General features: G+C 39.4%; 1 protein-coding gene across 1 annotated transcript in view; it reads left to right on the top strand.

The window, feature by feature from the left end:
• The window catches only part of MYO10 (myosin X), a 150,920-nt gene that overhangs the window by 132,273 nt on the left and 1,945 nt on the right, over positions 1-16,702 (top strand). Inside the window, exons 29-39 of the mRNA XM_042869024.1 lie at positions 2,429-2,522; positions 3,253-3,308; positions 6,180-6,322; positions 6,768-6,962; positions 8,023-8,180; positions 9,359-9,482; positions 11,186-11,483; positions 13,135-13,342; positions 13,959-14,095; positions 15,038-15,158; positions 15,914-16,366. Of these exons, the coding sequence (XP_042724958.1) occupies positions 2,429-2,522; positions 3,253-3,308; positions 6,180-6,322; positions 6,768-6,962; positions 8,023-8,180; positions 9,359-9,482; positions 11,186-11,483; positions 13,135-13,342; positions 13,959-14,095; positions 15,038-15,158; positions 15,914-16,366 (1,987 nt within the window). The remainder of the gene's footprint in view (positions 1-2,428; positions 2,523-3,252; positions 3,309-6,179; positions 6,323-6,767; positions 6,963-8,022; positions 8,181-9,358; positions 9,483-11,185; positions 11,484-13,134; positions 13,343-13,958; positions 14,096-15,037; positions 15,159-15,913; positions 16,367-16,702) is intronic.

A 16,702-nucleotide genomic window follows, 5' to 3' on the forward strand; every position in this document is an offset into this window, starting at 1 on the left:
CAAGGCAGTCATTGATTCATTTTTCAGCATCCTTCAAACCACACTTCAAAAAGTAATTCAGCACTCATTATGATTCTTGTGTGATGTGAGTAAATTTTAAAGGGAAAGATTAGCTAAAGTCTTACCTATTAGACACGTGTGCATAACCCAGTAACTGCTTTGTAGGGATCAGTAAGGAATTGCCAGAATGAAGACTTGTGTCTGCTGTCATGAATCTCTTTTTTCCTAAGTGTGGAGGAGACACTGTATGCTATTTTTGTGTACAGTACACATAATACACCATCTAGATTAAATTATGTTTTAGCAATGTGTTCCATGTTTTCTTTTTTTCATATTGATCTTAGAAAACTTTAATGTGAGAGATGTGCAAGGATTTCCAGATGGGCTCAACTCAAAGCCTTGTTAATGTTTGGCAGTGTTAAAAGTACAAAATTATTGGACTGTGTTAGTTCTGGATCTGCTATGGAAAAAAATTATTTTGCGCATGGGCTGGATGATCATCTGAGGTTGCTTTTTGTTCATATGAAAGGAAGGGAAAAGAAAAAAACCTGAACCCTTCCAAAAGGGAATTGCTTTTTCAATCATGATCACGGCGTACTTGAGAAGTAATGTTTCAGGGGTTAGCCACTGTTTCAAAACCCTCGTCTGTCTTTGTCCTTATTCCTGAGTTCTGCTACTCAGCTGAAAGCCAAGGGATGTCCCAGGGGGAAGAAAGTAAAAGGAGAGTAAAATCTGCCTTTGTCTTTTTGCCAAGAGCTGTGATGGATTTGTTTTTCATTGCTTAGACAAAGATTACACAATGACATTGGGAAACCTCCAAATTGTTCTTTAAAATTGAATAATAAATTATTACTAATTGTGCATACAGTGCTATGAAGGCCTTTTTGTCATTTATATCAAGACTGACATTTAAATACATTTGCAGTTCCTGAGCCTAATGGAAAAGCTGAATTTAATTTGTGGGAATCTTCAGGTAGATGAGTCTTTAGTTTCTTTGACTGATAGCTCTTTCTCTTCAGACAACTTTCTCCTCATTTTGAGGGGTCTTCAGTAACCTTGTCTCACATAAGTAAGTAAATGTAAAGCCTTTCTGTGCATATCTCCAAGTCTTAACAAATGAATCAAAACTAAAAACATTCTCATTTTTTCTCCTACAGTCAGGCACTCCGAATCTTCCTTTTTCTTTCCTTTTCTTTATACTTTGTGTTATTCCTAATGAAAACATATTCTGTTGGAAAGGACTTGGGATGATAATGGCAGTGATGGAACCTTTTGACAGACTACACATTTTCTCAAACAATTTTGGCAGTTCAGTTTCGAGATGTCTACATTATGGAAACCAGTTGCTTCTGAATGCTGGAGTTAAGGAGGCAGCATTTCAGTTTCATAGGCATAATTCTTTGACTACAATGGCAGGTAGTTTTACATTTAAGGCCATTAGTTTTGCATTTGTTTTCTCAACCTGGTGATGGTGAACCCTCTGCACAGAAGTGAGTACTGAGTTTTAAAGGTTGGGCTTTTGAGTCCTTTGAAAACTCAGCCTCAGGTAGTTTTCATTGGAATGGCAAATTCGTATCTCAAACAGTGGCATTCAGGAACCTGCTGAACAAGTCAAGCTCTGCCCTCAAATTTCTTTCAGTGGAATTGCTTAGAGCAGTTGAGCTTTATCGTATTTAAATGCCAGAATGGTAGAGATTTCCCAGAAGAAGAAGGTGTGGTTGGAATTAAATCCCTCTGCAACTGCTGCTCAGCACCGAGGCCAGAGTACTGGGAATCTCTCTCCCAGTTTTCCTGTTGTGGAAATGTAAGGCTACTGGAGTGGTGCAAATTGGTTCTGGTTCAACCGCATGGGTCCTTCCAGCTGCTGGATTTTCCGATGCTCCATTGGGAACAAGAACTGTAGAGGTAGTTCCTTGGGGTTTCTGTTCTGTTTCCTCTCTGGACTGTAAGGACATGCTGTCCTCTTGGCCTTTGCAGAGGTATTGTAAGTACTGTGTAAGTTGTCACGCTATCAGAGTAGCAGAATTTATAATCTGAAGGTTGGATTTTCCATTGAAGGCTTTGTATGTAGCTAGCAGTGGTTGGGTTTTTTTCCAGATGAAATGTGTATAATGTGTTACTAATACTTGCTTAACCCTCAGATGTTTCAGTGTGCTCAGTGCCACTTTTCTGCCACATCTTATGCAAGGTATTTCTCTTCAGGAGGAAGGGTATGACATGAATTTGGATAGGAGATCTGGAGGGGCTTGTTTGTATCCAGTAGTACCTGAACTGACATAAAGCCTTGCTGCTTGTATGCATGTTGACAAAAGGAATCTTAAGCAATTTCAAAAACCAGCAGAACCTGCTAGATCTCTGCAGAACAATGGTGACAAAAGGCATGTGCACAAGGGATGTGTTTCTTACACTACTGCCTTTCTCTCCACAGCCAGTGGTTTAGCGTTCTGAGTCAAGTCCATGCATCCACTGAGCAAGAGATCCGAGAGATGCATGATGAGCAGGCAAACCCACAAAACGCAGTGGTAAGTCAACATCTGATGAAATTTTCAGAGCAAATATTTTCAGAAAACAAGGGACACTGGTGGCCGCAGCTTCTGACAGTCACCACCTAATTTCCTTAAATGCAATGATAGCCTGGACACTGGCTAGAGGCTATGTGCCGTAGGCCCTGTGCCTGTACACCAGGACAGGCTGATTTTCCTTCCCATCCATGTCATTCACCGCAATGAAAAATGAGCATTGGTTTCTTTTTTTTCCTTTGGTCCAGTTATTTGCCACACCATAGTGTACAGTTGAGTTTGGAGCCTTGCAAAGATCCAGTTAATGAGCAAATTAAAAAACAAAGAGTAAAAGATTTGAGATTACTTTGGTCTTGCATTTGTCATTCTTTACAACTTCACGATTTAGGTGATAAATTTGGAAGCTACTCTTGGGCAAAGGAAACTAAAACTTCTTCAAAAGAATGCCATTTATATTGGGTGGCACTTTTTGGACAAAACTTCAGGTAGATTTGGGAACGTAGTAGAGGAAGAGCAGTTTCTGATCTGCCTCTGGCTTAACTGGAGATAATCTTTTACTGAATGAGTCTCCGAGTCTTCTCTCTTAAATGGTTAGGAGAAATTGATGCCCAAATCTGCAGCTCATTTTGCTTGATCAAGGCTGCTGTTTCTTTCACATGTCTCTGAATAAAGTACTGTGAGTAATGTAATAGTAAATGTCTTCCTCCTTTTCTGCTTGGATATTTGTTTATAGGGTACGCTCGATGTAGGACTAATTGATTCTGTCTGTGCTGCTGACAATCCAGATAGGTAAGTCAGAATCATGCCTAGTGACTTTCTTCTTCTCCTTCTTCTCCTTTCACTAGTCAAAATCAGGTGCTTTATACTCTAATCTATATATTCTGCTGACCAACCATACATTCAAATGATTCATTATTTTGTCTACCTTTTGACAGTATCAAACACTGTGTTGAAACAGGAAAGGTAAGAGTGGTGTTCTACGTGGGGGCTTCACTAGCTTCACTGGCATTGCTCCATATATTCAGCAGTTTTGTTACCAAGGTAGTCCAAAAGCAGAGTATTTCTTTCACTTACACAAAGTAACACAGCTGAAAGGCGTATTTTTGAGTCCTTTTGTAGAATTATGGAATCATAGAACCACAAGGTTGGAAAGAACCTACAAGATCATCTAGTCCAATCATCCTCCCATTACCACTGCTACCACAGCTACTAAACCATATCTCACAGCTCCTCATCCAGACACCTCTTCAACACTGCCAGGGTCAGCAGCTCCACCACCTCCCTGGGCAGCCATCCCAGGGCCTGACCACTCTCTGAGAGAAAAAGTTCTTCCTTATGTCTAACCTAAACCTCCTCTGGTACAACTTGTGGCCATTTCCTCGGGTTCTGCTGTTGCCTGGGAGAAGAGGCCAAACCCCTCCTCATCACAACCAAGTTGTAGAGTGCAGTGAGGTTTCCCCTGAGCCTTCTCTTCTCCAGACTAAACAATAGCAATGAGGTAGGCAGAAAATTCTTTTTAACATTTTGTATTTTATCTTCCTTTGCAAGAATGTTGTATTCCACATGGAATAACAATTTCCTAGAATTAAATTGTATTTTACAACAAGCAAGATAATGCAGCATTAGAAAACAAACAAACTGAAAAAAAAAACAAACGGTATTCTTAATTCCCAAACTAGCAATAGTGTATTGAGAGATAAAATTAATCTGAGTTCAGGTCCTGGCTTGGGTTATAGGATTACTGGCTATGAGGTATATTATTTGCACTGTAAACATTTATTCCAGTCCTCTCATTGCAAATGTGTGAAACAGCTGTCTTTAAGTTACTGGTTTCTCCTTGGCTTACCATAATCCAGATACTACAAGTAACTGTGATACAATCACAGCCCAAGCTTCCTAAATAATAGAACACAGATGTCCAAAGCTTTCAAAATGTTGTTAGTGAGGCATGTCCCACGATTTTGTTTTTTTCTTGTAATTTTTTTTTTTCTCTAGAAATGTAAATCAGGGATGGAAAGGTTTTCAATTAGGAAATTAATTTGACTGATGTAGGCAATAAAGTATTTCTATCTTGACTAATGTGAAACCACTGGTGCAGCTAAGAAGAGAGAAGCTGAACAAGGAGCTCTTTGAATCCATGCTCAGAAAGATAGATGGGGCTTCTCTCATTTTCCTAAAGTGGGGAAAAGGGGACCTGGAAGGTTGGAGACTGTTGGTTGTAACCTCCTTTGATAGCTTAATCTGCTTTAGTTTATATCTTAACTCTATCATTTTTCATGTCTCTTGCTATTGCTTTTCTTTTGGAATCACATTACGCCGCTTTCTAGAGCGTGCTTCACACAGCTCAGTCTAAAGCTGACTTCTCCTCAATGATCAGCAAAATTACTCTGTTCAGTTCACATCTCTGTGTGTTTCCTCATCCGCCACTTCTGAATAATTTACTACTACAGCACCAAAGTGACTGTGACCAAAACACTAAGTTCTGATCTCTCCTTACCCACTTCTGTCACACTGCTGAGTTTTATTAAAGTATATTAAATATTAAATGCTACTGAAATATTCAAAGATATTCTTTTTTTCTATTTTTCTGTATTTGCATAGTTATAACTTATTTACATTTCACATTACTTGATTTACTGTAATCTCTCTTCAACCAGTATTCTAATTTTACCTCCTAGTTATTTTGTTTACTTTATATTGACCTCCATCTGTCTTTTAAACAGCACACACTGGTTTTGGACAGTGCCTTCATACTTGGCTGAACCAATCCCACAAACAATTCTAATTGGTTCTAAATTCTACCCAATTACCTTCTCACCAGGACAGTAAAATGGAGATCTATGACTTTCTTGTGCATGGGGCAGCCCAGGTTGCATCATTCCCATTCTTTACATCTGATACAGCTCTTTGGAAGTGGATGCATGTGGTCCTGGGCAACCTGCTCTGGGTGTCCCTGCCCGAGCACAGGAGTTGGACCGAGTGACCTCCAAAGGTCTCTTCCAACCTCTGTGATTTTGTGCATTCCGAGATGAAAAGAATTGATGGTAAAGGGTTAAAGCAAGTGCTTGTAGGCTGAAAAACCTGCCCCTCTAATCCAGAGAGCCGTCAGCACAGTTTACTCGGACTAGTTCTTCATGCTTCACTGAATCCCGTGTAGGATTGAATAAAAGCCAAACTCTCATTAAAAATAGATTGTACTGTCTGCAAATTGGGTTGCACTGCATTAAAAATAAAAGAGTCCGTGTTCACATGCTGTTTCACTACAGAGCTTTATAAACTGCAATTGGTTTTGGCTAATGGAACCACTGAAGCAGACACTCTAAATAAATCTGACCCTGAAATAAAGTTCTGATTATGATCAAAAGCTGATTAAAGGTTGGGGGTTTTGTCACAATGGATTTGAGATATGACAAGTTGCAATTTAAGTTAAACTCTTCCACCACGCAGAGCCCTGGCACTCTCGTGCAAATCTAAAGTAATTGTGTCTTTTTAAATGCACGATATTTTTAGCTGTAGTGCTGTTGAAATAAATGTTACAGAGATGGACAGTATTTATCCGAATACAGAATGCAAACAACGAGTAGTGTTTATGCTGATAGCAAGTGAGTTAAACAGTGCATTGATTGTAAAGGCTTCATCAATCTTCATTTGTTTTTGTAGACCCAACTCCTTTGTGATTATTACTGCTAATCGTGTTCTTCACTGTAATGCTGACACACCTGAAGAGATGCATCACTGGATAACGCTGCTTCAGAGGTCAAAGGGGGACACGAGAGTGGAAGGACAAGAATTCATTGTGAGGGGTAAGAACCAAGTTGAATAAAGTGAACAAAGGCCATTAACCAAAAAGGAGATTGTTTCCCCTGTATGGTCTTTGTAGCACGCCAGCACACCATAGTAGTGCTGGAGCCTCATCTTTGTACATGGGCTTCACTCACAAATTAATAGTTATGGTCCTGATGAGCCAAGTAAGAAATCACTGTAATGAGGACAAAATCAGTTTTGTGAGTTGACAAAAGAATTATTCTATCTGTATGCCAAAGTTGAAACATTTTCATATGGATATAATACAGTATTTTCATCATTAAACTGTTTGGTCATTTTAATTGAAGTTGTTTAATGTGTTAGCTAAACAATTCACACAGTGTTTTTGTTGTTAAAAGTATGTCACTAACTTTTAGCAACTTAATTTGGTCTGACTTTGTTTTTTTAAAAAAAAAAGTTTGATTCAGATTGTGTTTTTCACAGGATGGCTGCACAAAGAAGTGAAAAACAACCCGAAGATGTCTTCATTAAAACTAAAAAAGCGTTGGTTTGTTTTGACACACAATTCTTTGGACTACTATAAGAGTTCTGAAAAAAATGCTTTGAAATTGGGTACACTGGTCCTAAACAGCCTCTGTTCAGTGGTCCCACCTGATGAAAAAATCTTCAAAGAGACAGGTAATTGTATGCTCTGGTTCAAATGTGCTTTGTTACCTTCTGTCCTACCTACCATATAATAAACAAACACTGTCCAAGATTATTACAGTTGCAGTTTGATAAATCAAGTTCCTAGGCCACTAAGGGATTTTATAAGGACTTAATGGGCAAAAGACCAAAGTAATAGTATACACAGCACTAAAAGTTGCTCTCACCAACATTCAAGTTATCATAGATGAGCACTGTTGCTAAGTTAGCTTGAACTTTTACACATCAAATACCTGGAGAAAGACAAATGGGGAGCACTCTCCTCATACATTATTCTGTATGCTGAGGAGCATTGGTGGAGCAAGTATAAGGATGTGCTAACCTATGTGCTACACCTGAGTCAGCTCCCCACTGCATTTTCAGAACTGGTTTTCAGCTCAGATGTGGCTGTTTGCAAATGAGAAGCGACTGTTGACAGCCCTATGTAATCTCACTGGGGTCACCAACACTTCAAAGAGGATTTTGCTAGTGAAAGATGAAATGGATTTTCTTTAATTGAATCTGCTTCATTAAAAAAAAAAAGCCTATACAATGATACAGAGAGGCAACTGGATTTGAAATGCTCTTCTTGTCATAGTTGCCACTTCATTTGTGTAAAATCAATGACTTTTTAATAGAAGTGGTAGCTCATGCATTACACCTGTTAGTGTGTGTGCCATAGATAATGAAGGACCCATATACAAAATAATCCATTTACAGACAGGACTGGAGAAGCAGGGCCCATCAGCTGTGTCACGGTAGGCCACTATGTTGTCCTGTGATCACCTTTACTGTGATTACTGGGTGAAGTGGAAGGCCGCACAGTGGTGACTGTGTTCTTATTCTTGTGCCTTTTTAAGAATAAACTCCTTAACAAAACCACATGTCTGTATTACGGCACTTACTTACAAGTTCTTTGCCTCTTGAAAAGCTGCCAACACGATCCAGAATTCAGCACTCGATGTCCGACGGGACTACACGTGTTTTCAAATAGAAGTTGTGGTATTTTTGCAGATGTAGCTTCTGTGATTAATAGCTTGTATTGTTGTCCTAGGCTACTGGAATGTGACTGTATATGGACGCAAACATTGCTACCGCCTCTATACCAAATTACTTAATGAAGCGACCCGCTGGTCAAGTGCCATCCAGAATGTGATTGACACTAAAGCGCCAATCGATACCCCGACTCAGCAGCTAATTCAGGATATTAAGGTAGGAGCAAACAGGTGGGGGTGAGAAAAAAAGGCTCTTAGTTGTGGAACCAGCAATATTCACTCACTTGCTGAAGGAATTTCTATTTAAACAGTGTAACAACAAAGTATAAAGTGCAGCTTGGACAGGAAAAGAGTTGTTTTGGGGTTGTTTTCTTTTTTTACACGAAAACAGTAAGAAGCCGTACTGGTTTGTGTAGCTTACCAGATGTTGCTGTACCAGGCAGTAGTGTACAGGGGTTCATGGGTTAGCAGACCACTTCTGCTGTGTCCCCTCTAAGATGCACACCAGGATGTGTGGGATTGTGTTTAGCTCCTGCGATTGTATTTTTTTCCTTGTATTTCATTCCTTGATATGTGGTAGCTTGGGCTAAGCATGGATCTGTATGATGAGAAACATATTCAGTTAACGCTTACTGCTTTATGTTGGGGACATTGCATGTTAGCCAGAAGAATCTTCCTGAAGATTTCTGCTTTCAGGAGAGGGGATGATGGTCTTCAGAAGAGAAACAGAAAATTAAAAAAAGGCAAGGAGGAGAACTACTAACCTTTTCCTTTCGTGAGAGCCTCCCCCATGGAGAAGAATTATCAGGTCTAAATTTCAGGTCTGCGAAGGCTATTCTTCAGAGCTGTAGAAATATGTGGAAGTTCAGGATTGACAGAAGACGGTGGTTACCCACTTGTCAGACCTGGGCTAAGAAAGTACAGTATTTAGCTGACAAAATGGGTGCATCAGGTTTACAGCAGCTGGTTTTCTGGACTGTCTGGTTTATGATAGTTCCTGTAGATTACAGCTGATTGGTTTTGCTGTATAAATAATTCTAAAATCAAATTGACATCAAGACAAACATCTTGATATAACTCCAGTCATGGAATACTGGAATAAGACAGTTATAGAATGAAAACTTCCGGAAACTGATGAAACTTTATTTTTCTCTCCTGCAGCTCTACTGTGGTTAGTTTTTAATGGCATAGATAAAGTAGGCTTTTGCAAGTACTGAGGTTAGGAGGCAGTGAGCATCCATAGCCTACAGAGTGCCGCAGCAGCCACATCTAGAGTTACTACCAGCTGACACTGGTTACACAGATAACTAATCTTTTCACAGGGAACCTAAGGGCACAATGCATTGCACTGCTGCTAATGCTAGACCCAAACTCCTTCTTTTCTTACCCCAATAGGAAAACTGCCTGAATGCTGACGTGGTTGAGCAGATCTATAAGAGAAACCCTATTCTCCGTTACACTCATCATCCACTGCACTCACCATTACTGCCACTGCCATATGGGGACATCAATCTAAACTGTAAGTTTTTCAGTCATACTTTTCCTTATGAAAGACTAAACTGTAGGACATGAGTTTTCAGTCTGTGGCAATATTACAGTAATGGTTTATATATATTTTCCAATGAAAAAAGTTTCCTTGTTTTCTTACAGAAGGTAGAGAACATCAGTTTATCTAGCAGAGAACCATGGGCTTGTGATGCTCCTACAGGGGTGTTACAGAAAGGAGGATTGCTGTTGCTGCTGTAATGCTGATTTGTTACTCTCACCTATGCAACTGAGAAGACAGTATGAAAGCCTGGCACTGAAATGCAGAACTAAACCCAGTTCATTCAGTCTCCCTGAATCCCTCTCAAATCATTTTTGTTTCATACCCTGTGAAGGGAATTGCACAGCTTCCAATTCCAAACAAGTGTAAGATTCATCAGTGGTGATGGGAAGTATTGCTTACGTGACAAAAGATGTGAGTGGAAATGATTTGAAAAAGTAGTGGTTTGTTTACTCCTGAAACAGGTGTAACCATGTCTTTAAATATCCCTTGTTCAGTCACTAACTTAGAAGTCTGTTTTAAATGAATTGTTCACAGCTATTGATGATGGTGAATTTAATGTCCTTAAGTGTATTTACTTATGTTGCAATTGTGTATTAAAGAAGGTATGACTCAGATCAGAAGCTTCATCTCTGGGAGGTGGGTGGGATGTTGACAGCTGATTAAAAGCTAAGGTTATTCCTGATAACTCAAATGATATCTTGCTGCTCAAATGACAAGGAGAATTAAAACCTTAGAAGCTTTTCCCTTCTCTTTCCCTTCCTCCTCCTGTCCAGTGGCAAGGCACTGTTCTGTTCTTGTCTCTCTAGCTGCTAGTCCCATGCACAAGTTCCTTGTTCCCCATGGACAGAGAAGGCGAGCTTCCTTTGAGGTAGAAATCTTTCCAAAGTCTTCCATATCGTAAATGGAGCTCCACAGATAGACTGATGCTTGGTTTGTTGCCTTGACTTGCAGTTGAGTTCCATTTACATTCTGTAACAGAGTACTGGCTGGTTCGAAGCTTAATATTTGTAACATATGTCTGTACAGTTTTGTGCTTTGAATTCCAGTAGGCCTAATTGATTCAGATCATCCACCCCTTAAGCCCAAGTACTGCATGGTGCTTTAAAGTATGTTGTGAAAGTTGTGAGCCCATGCTGAATAATCTGCAGTACGAGAACCAATCGCTGCCTTTTCCAGCACTTGAAAGGAAAGTTGCAGTTTCACGGCAGAGATCTTGTCTTATTAGTATTGTTTGGGTTTAGCTGAACTTCTACTGCAGTAGACAAAAATGATGTTGTGTATCTTTGTCACTTTGCATAAGGCACTTCTGCTTTACCTCACTTACTATCTGATTAGCTTATCACTTTCTTGTGACAGTGGCAAAGCAACGCACTCTCGCAGCGTGGATTGCTCCGGAAGGAAGTTTCTCCAAAGAAAACCAACAATCTGATCAAGCAAGATATATATTTTAAGTTAAATTCTCAGAAATTTCAAAATGGTCGTTCATGCAATTCAGAATAAATCTTATTAGCAGAATAGCTCATAGAATGAGTTAGCACCATACATTTGAAATGGAAATCATCCTGCATAATAAGGGCTGTAAAGCATCACTGAACAATTCCCATGCTGATTCTGAGTGCTCTCCCTTTCGTTTCTCAGTCTAAACACTGTTCTCCCCATTTTTTTGTTCGTAGTGCTGAAAGACAAAGGATACACAACTCTGCAAGATGAAGCAATCAAGATATTTAACTCTTTACAACAGCTGGAATCTATGTCTGATCCCATCCCTATAATTCAAGGTATTCTCCAAACAGGACATGATTTACGACCTCTTCGAGATGAGCTCTACTGTCAGCTCATCAAGCAGACCAATAAAGTGCCTAACCCTGGGAGCATGGGGAACCTGTATAGCTGGCAAATACTCACCTGCATGAGTTGCACATTTCTGCCAAGTCGCAGCATCCTCAAATATCTCAAGTTCCATCTCAAAAGGTGAGGAGATTTCAGCTAAAGACCAAGAAAAAAGTGTGACTGTTTTTTCCCCACAACACGTAGCCATGCTCAGACGTCTCATAGTGAGACTACAACGTGCAGTCTTGTGGTGAACTGGCTACACTAAAGAATAAATCTGAAAAAACAGTTGTAAGAAGACTATTGGAGTTGATCTCAGCGGAATTATTCTCATTTGAAGAAGCAACCAAAGTGCACTAAACTGAATGCATTATTTATAATGTTGAGAAAAGGTGGGGGGAAGCTTTCTGTAATTGTGTAGAGTTGCTCAGATGATCCACAGGCAGTATGCCCAGGTCTCATTTCTAGCTGTCCAAATCAACCTGCTATAATGTTATTCATCCTTCTTACCTTAGTTTTGTGAGGAATGCATTATGAACGTAAAAGACTGCAGCGCTGAAAGATGTACTTGAGGTAAAAGGTCCATTTGCAAATCTCCTTTAAGACATTAACAAGTGTTCAGAAAAAAGAAACAAGAAACATTTTTGTGAGCCCAGCACGACCCAGAATGTGGAGTTCCTTCTGCTCCAAAGCAGTGGAAGAATGCAAGGAGCGTGTCATTAGGAAAGGCAGTTCGTTGGCAACAAACTGTTTTCAGTAATTTCAAGTAGTATCTGCATTTGTGCTAGAACATGGACTAGTGTAAAACACTTTGCTAAACGTAATTATTTTATAAGTATCTGTGAAAACCTTGAGTTCAAAACGTGTTTCAAACAAAGTAAGATCAGCGAAATACGTCAATTGCTTTACATAAATATTAGAGTTGAAAAAAGAATCAATCTTGCTTCACTTTTGTAATTTAACTTAGCTCATAAAATAGTCTTCTCATTAAAAAAAATTCCAGCTATCTGATACAATACTTGTAGGTCTCAACACTATCACTGCACAGTCATTGTAAAGCATTGCTGTAAGCCTGCAAGAATCTTTTTATGCTGTTTGTATAATGAATCTCTGTAATTTTTCATGTACTTACCAGCTTCTCCCAGCTAATAAGGTTTAATTTGTGTTTTATCATTGGAAATATTCAATAATCAGGACTTCATTAAAGTTCATTGTGAATAAATAATGTATAATATTATAGTATATATAATAATCACAAATGATTTCATTGAAGTTGTTGCTGAATATTCAGTAATATTTGGAGGGAATCCTCAAGAACGTCAGGAATGGAAATCAAGTATCCTGAGGGACACTACTGCAAAACTGAGCTGTCAAAATTCTATTTGCTTTTTTTCTGCTGTACCTCAATGTAGTTTTGTCTTCATTCAGCCACTGTTAATGACAGAAGAGGCATTGATTACAAGATAATTACTATTATCTTGCTGTCAGATCTGAGCCATTACAATGTTCCTGTAGTTACTGATACAAAGGCAGCTGAGTTTTTGCTTTCCATTGGGTTTGTAGAACAAAATGACCATATATGTTTTCCCACAGTGTAAACCACATCAGAACACTTTGCTTGACAGTGAGATGAAGCTTTGAGTGTGTCAATTAACTAGCATACAGAATACAGAGGTCATAGAATCATAGGGGGGTATCTTGTGACTTTCAGGAAAAAAAAATTCTCAATTGAGCAAGCAAGTAAGTTTTCTATGTCACAGACTGGCAGCTTAAAGCAATCTTTGTCTTGCAGGGTTCGTGACCAGTTTCCAGGAACTGAAATGGAGAAATATGCACTTTTTACTTACGAATCTCTGAAGAAAACCAAATGCAGAGAGTTTGTGCCGTCACGGGATGAAATAGAAGCTCTGATCAGCAGACAGGAAATGACATCTACAGTTTATTGCCATGGTGGTGGCTCCTGTAAGATTACAATCAACTCACACACTACAGCCGGAGAGGTGAGGTGACAGAACAGCTATGGCACACAACCAGTTCCTCTTCACATGACAGTTCCAGCCAGCAGCAGCAGTAAACTTCAGAAGCTCCGGGGCTGTCTCCTGCAGTTGAGAGGGCACAGTTGTTCCAGTCAGGGAAGGGGAGGGAAGACTTACAGGTCTTTGTACCCCACCCTGTATATATACATATATATATATGCATATATATATAGTGTATATGAACTGTACTTACTCTGCAGAGAAGTATCCAACTGCAGCTCTCTCCTGTAGGACAAAATACAGGAAAGACTTACAACTCAGCTGAGGCCTTACTGGAATAACTTCAGTAGATACCGGTGTGTGTGAGAGCCACGCTGCTTGCTGAAGGTGGACAACTGTATCTGAGTTGTTGAAATACAGTGGTTATATCTGGCCAGGTGATAGCACATACATGTTCTAAAATAATCATCTTTACTCAGGATAAAAGTGGAATTGGAAATATTAATAGTGACAGTGAGAATATCTGAGGAGCATTTTTAGACCAACAGAAAACTGAACTCTGAATTTTGTCCTATTATTTGTTTTGCCTCTGTGGTCCCACCTTTCCATGCTGTGTTCTTCACGTACTGTTTTTCATTAGGTGGTTGAAAAGCTAATTCGTGGTTTGGCCATGGAGGACAGCAGAAATATGTTTGCTTTGTTTGAATACAATGGAACTACTGATAAAGCAATTGAAAGCAGAACCATTGTGGCTGACGTCTTGGCAAAGTTTGAAAAGTGAGTGTGCTTCCCTTTCTCTCGCTGTTCTAATAAGTTGCAGTTAATACATTTACAATGGCAGTAATGCTGAATTCTCTCTTTCCTTGCTTGTTTGTGATGACACAGCTGAATTATGCACTTGCCTATTTGTGGAAGGAACAAAAGCATTTCTGTTTTGTTTTGTTTTGTTTTTTTTTAAACAAATTAATGAGTTGCTTATTTCCTTGGGTTTGACTTCTCTCAATCTTGACACCAGTAGAGTAATATTTATTACTATTATTTCCACATTTTCCTTTCCAGTACCACAAAATTTTCTACCATTACTAAAATTGCAGCTGTCTCAGTTTTGGGAGAACTGAATTCCATGCAATCGTTGCCATTCTGAGTACCACTGTCTAACTGCACATGGAAGTCACTACAGAATGGATCATAACATTTTTCTTACCAATGAAATTTAAACTACCGTAGTGTTGCAGTAAGAAAATGTAATGCAAGCCTACATTCCTGTTTGTCATCCTTACACTATATGCATGGCAGTCAGCTTCCTTTACCTATACAATAGTGGGGAAAAAAGAATTGGCTAATGAGCAGTCACATTTTTAACAGAACTTAATAATGTTGCTTTTGTCAACAGTTGACTGAGTCACAAATGAAAGATTGTCAAAAGAATTTGTGTTAGAGTCAGTTGTCTGAGAAGTTGACCGAGAAACTGAATCAACATTTGTAATCCCTTGATTAGGGATTCCTTAGTTTCTAAATAATATATAGATAAATAGATCCCCAGATCCCAAGAGTGAGGTACACTGATAAAAAGAACTAAGTGCTGTCAACAATACCAGATTGATACAAGGTGTGAGGAAGTAAAATTCAGCTAGTGCTTAGATTGTTCAGGTGTCAGCTTAGAAAGGAGTCTGATTACAAAGATCTGATCTCTCTTTCCCTTTTTGCACACACGAGTAGGCTTTCTGCCACTGCTGAAGCTGGGGAGATGCACTGGAAATTCTACTTCAAGCTCTATTGCTTCCTGGACACAGAAAATGTCCCCAAAGATAGCGTGGAATTTGCCTTCATGTTTGAGCAGGTAAGGAGATAGGTTTTATTGTGAAGCACTTTTAAGAGAAGAAAGAAGCAAGAGGTCTAGTCACCACAGGGAATGTTCTGACTGAGCATCTTGTTTAACTAAATGTGCTTCTCAAGCAGCATCAGCTTATGCTGATGTAACTGATGGACCTTGAATTTCCAAAAGATTAAATCGGTTGTGCAGAGATCCAGGATTTGAGACTTGGTTCACAATCACAATCTATGCTACAGACCACAATAAAATATAAACATTTTATTAATTTTATTATTGAAGATGTGCTGTTTTCCCTCAGTCATGTTTATTACAAAGCTGTGGTAGGGCTTTGCTCGTTTGACTGGAAACATCAGTTTCACAGTCAGATTATTAAATACAGTAAGTAAAACTAGATAGCCGTTTCTTCCTAATGTATAGTTGCATTGATGACATCCCAAATAAGCACTTTGATCCAGATTTTCTCCCCTTTACACCTTTTTTTTCCTTCTTAGTAATCCAGTTGTTCCTCACATTTGGGTTCTCAAAGAGCTGTACTAGTAACTGCAAATTCCCCTTGAGCAAGATCATCAATTGCCTTGCAGTTCTTCTGGTAAACCCTGCCTTATCCAGCTGAACAAATCTGGCATGAGAATTTACCACACCTGATTGATGTGATGGATTATTTATTTCAGATCCAGTGTTTGCTTTGCACAAAGTCCTGTTTCTCAGTCTTTTTAGACACTTTGTTTGTACATGACAAGCTATCTTTGTCCCCTCTTTAGGCTCACGAAGCAGTGATTAGAGGACACTATCCTGCTCCTGAAGAAACCCTCCAGGTCCTTGCAGCTTTGCGTCTCCAGTACCTTCAGGGAGATTACACTCTGCATACCACCGTACCGGACCTGGAGGAAGTCTATCCCTTGCAGAAGCTGAAGTCTCGGATTACTCAGTCTACCAAAACATTCACTGCAACAGAGAAGGCTGAGAAGAAACGAGCCAGCTTCCTTGAAGGAACGCTGCGGAGGAGTTTTCGCAGCGGCTCTGTCAGCAAACAGAAGGTTGAGGAGGATCAGATGTTAGACATGTGGGTCAAAGAGGAGATCTCAGCTTCCAGGACTAGTATTATTGACAAATGGAAAAAACTGCAGAGGATGAATCAGGAGCAGGCTATGGCAAAGTATATGGCTTTGATTAAGGAATGGCCTGGCTATGGGTCAACACTGTTTGATGTAGAGGTGAGTAAAATCTTCAGAACGTTCAGAATACAGCTTATACTGTATGGATCGTGATTTCATGACAGTGGTGAAATCATAAATACCATATCACAACACTCAGACAGCTGACACAATAAAATATTATGTATTAAAAGCATACTGCGGTTAGCATGCATTGTAGCCATTTAAATCCACTACTTACCGTAAAATGAGTATTTTATGAGACAGAGGCTGTATAGGTTGGGTACAGGCTTAGGAGAAGCATAGAACACTGCATTCAGAGATGGACCAGCAGTACACTTTTTTTTTTTTCCAAAATAGTTACAGACAAGAACCTCAGCAGTAAGTGTGGCGTGG

Source organism: Lagopus leucura, unplaced genomic scaffold (assembly GCF_019238085.1).
Source record: "Lagopus leucura isolate 7727_CA_CO unplaced genomic scaffold, USGS_WTPT01 Super-Scaffold_100002, whole genome shotgun sequence".
Taxonomy (NCBI): domain Eukaryota; kingdom Metazoa; phylum Chordata; class Aves; order Galliformes; family Phasianidae; genus Lagopus; species Lagopus leucura.